Source organism: Ceratina calcarata, unplaced genomic scaffold (genome assembly GCF_001652005.2).
Source record: "Ceratina calcarata isolate Rehan_Ccalc_2016 unplaced genomic scaffold, ASM165200v1 scaffold170.2, whole genome shotgun sequence".
In the NCBI taxonomy this organism is placed as follows: domain Eukaryota; kingdom Metazoa; phylum Arthropoda; class Insecta; order Hymenoptera; family Apidae; genus Ceratina; species Ceratina calcarata.
In genome coordinates this window covers 21,312-22,904 of record NW_017138358.1, presented here as the reverse complement: position 1 = coordinate 22,904, position 1,593 = coordinate 21,312, and the positions used below count along the sequence as shown (strand labels likewise).

Sequence of the window (1,593 nt, the reverse complement as noted above, 5' to 3'; positions counted from 1 at the left end):
CAGGGGAGCTAGGCCTTACAGTCAGAGAAACGCCAAACGGAGTGTACATCGAGAGTCTGAGACCAGCCAGCACGGCAGATCGCTGTGGCGCATTGCAGCCAGGTGACAAACTCTTAGCAGTGGACGAGACTCCGGTCCAGGACGCCTTAGCTGCGGCTAAATTACTGAGGAACAATTACGACTCGCGTATAGCCAGGCTTCAGATTTTACCAAGGCCTCCCAGCGCATCGCAGAGGACCGTGAAACGGCGAGCGCAACCGCAAGCGCAACAGAACTCCAGTCAAACTTTACAGACTAAAGAGAGTTTGACGGTGGTCCTGAGACCTGATCACAAAGGCTACGGGCTGGCTTTGAAACCTGCCGAGGATCGAATGAATTACGTTGTCAGTTTATTGGAAGCTGGTGGGCCGGCGGAACGCAGCGGGGTTCTTCTGCCTGGGGATAAAGTGGTCGCGGTTAATCGTATGATGCTGAGGGATCTACAACCGAACGAGGTGACCGGCATCTTGGAGAATTCCCAAGTGGTGAGCTAATTAGTTTTGCACGCTCGTTTATCGTCTTAAATTCCAAGTACCAAGGTTCGTCTTCGTTTCTGGGTTAAACGATTAATTTAATGTGATAGTAATTGGTACAATGTCTGTGACTCATTCTTCTCTATTCGTTTTTCATACGGTTTAAAATCATTGAAATTAGAATATTGAATTTTTTTGAAATGATTGAGTCTCGTTTAGATCGAGCTGGTGATAGAGTACAAGGTCGGAGGGCCAGTAGTGCCCAGTTCAGGCGTGTTCACTGTACGAGTGGCTAGACCGATCGGCGGTCAACCGGATGTGGGGCTCACGGTGAACGAAGATTTAATCATCACCGAGGTGCGCAAGGGATCTCTGGCTTATAGGACTGGCAGTCTGGCTCCAGGGGACAGATTGCTGGCCATCGATGGTCAAAAACTGGACCCCGGCGATCTCAGGCAAGCTGCTCAACTGTTGCATCGACCTGGAAGCTCAGTGATCGCTTTAACTGTGCGGAAACCAGACCCAAATTCAGAAAACAGGTAACTAGTCGGTTGATAAGAAAATAATTTTCGATTTTTATAAAAACTGAAGTCAGTTTGTTCTTTCAAAAAATGTTTCTTTGTATATAATTGTGGTATTTGAACAAAGATTGGATTTTTTTTATAGGGAATACTGCAAGGAGTCCAGTATAGGAAGCGACACGGTGCAACAGTACCCGGCGGGAATCTTGAGACCAGCCAGGGAGAGTTTACCCAGCGTGGATAGCGCGGTGGATTCTTGGGGAGAATTGGGGGAGAACAGTGGAGCGGGACCGGAGATCCTGAGGCTCTGGGAGACGGCTTCCGTGGACAGTGGCCAATTAGATCTGCCCATGCCTCCTTTCCCTGGGTAAGAATTTCTCCTTGTATAAATCTCTTTTTCATAATTAGTGCTATAAATAATCAATTAAGGATGTATCGGCTATACAGTCAATCCCAAAAGTTTATGCACTTTAGAAACACATTTTTTAAAAAGAAATCAGACGTCCAAAGAACATTGCTAATAATAAACAACAAAAAAAAATTTTTTTATTTTTCCGAGA

General features: G+C 46.2%; 1 protein-coding gene across 1 annotated transcript in view; it reads left to right on the top strand.

Moving 5' to 3' along the window:
* The window catches only part of Grip (Glutamate receptor interacting protein), a 5,451-nt gene that overhangs the window by 2,861 nt on the left and 997 nt on the right, over nt 1-1,593 (top strand). The window contains exons 2-4 of the mRNA XM_018037489.2: nt 4-524; nt 732-1,051; nt 1,179-1,400. Coding sequence (XP_017892978.1) covers nt 4-524; nt 732-1,051; nt 1,179-1,400 — 1,063 coding nt within the window. The remainder of the gene's footprint in view (nt 1-3; nt 525-731; nt 1,052-1,178; nt 1,401-1,593) is intronic.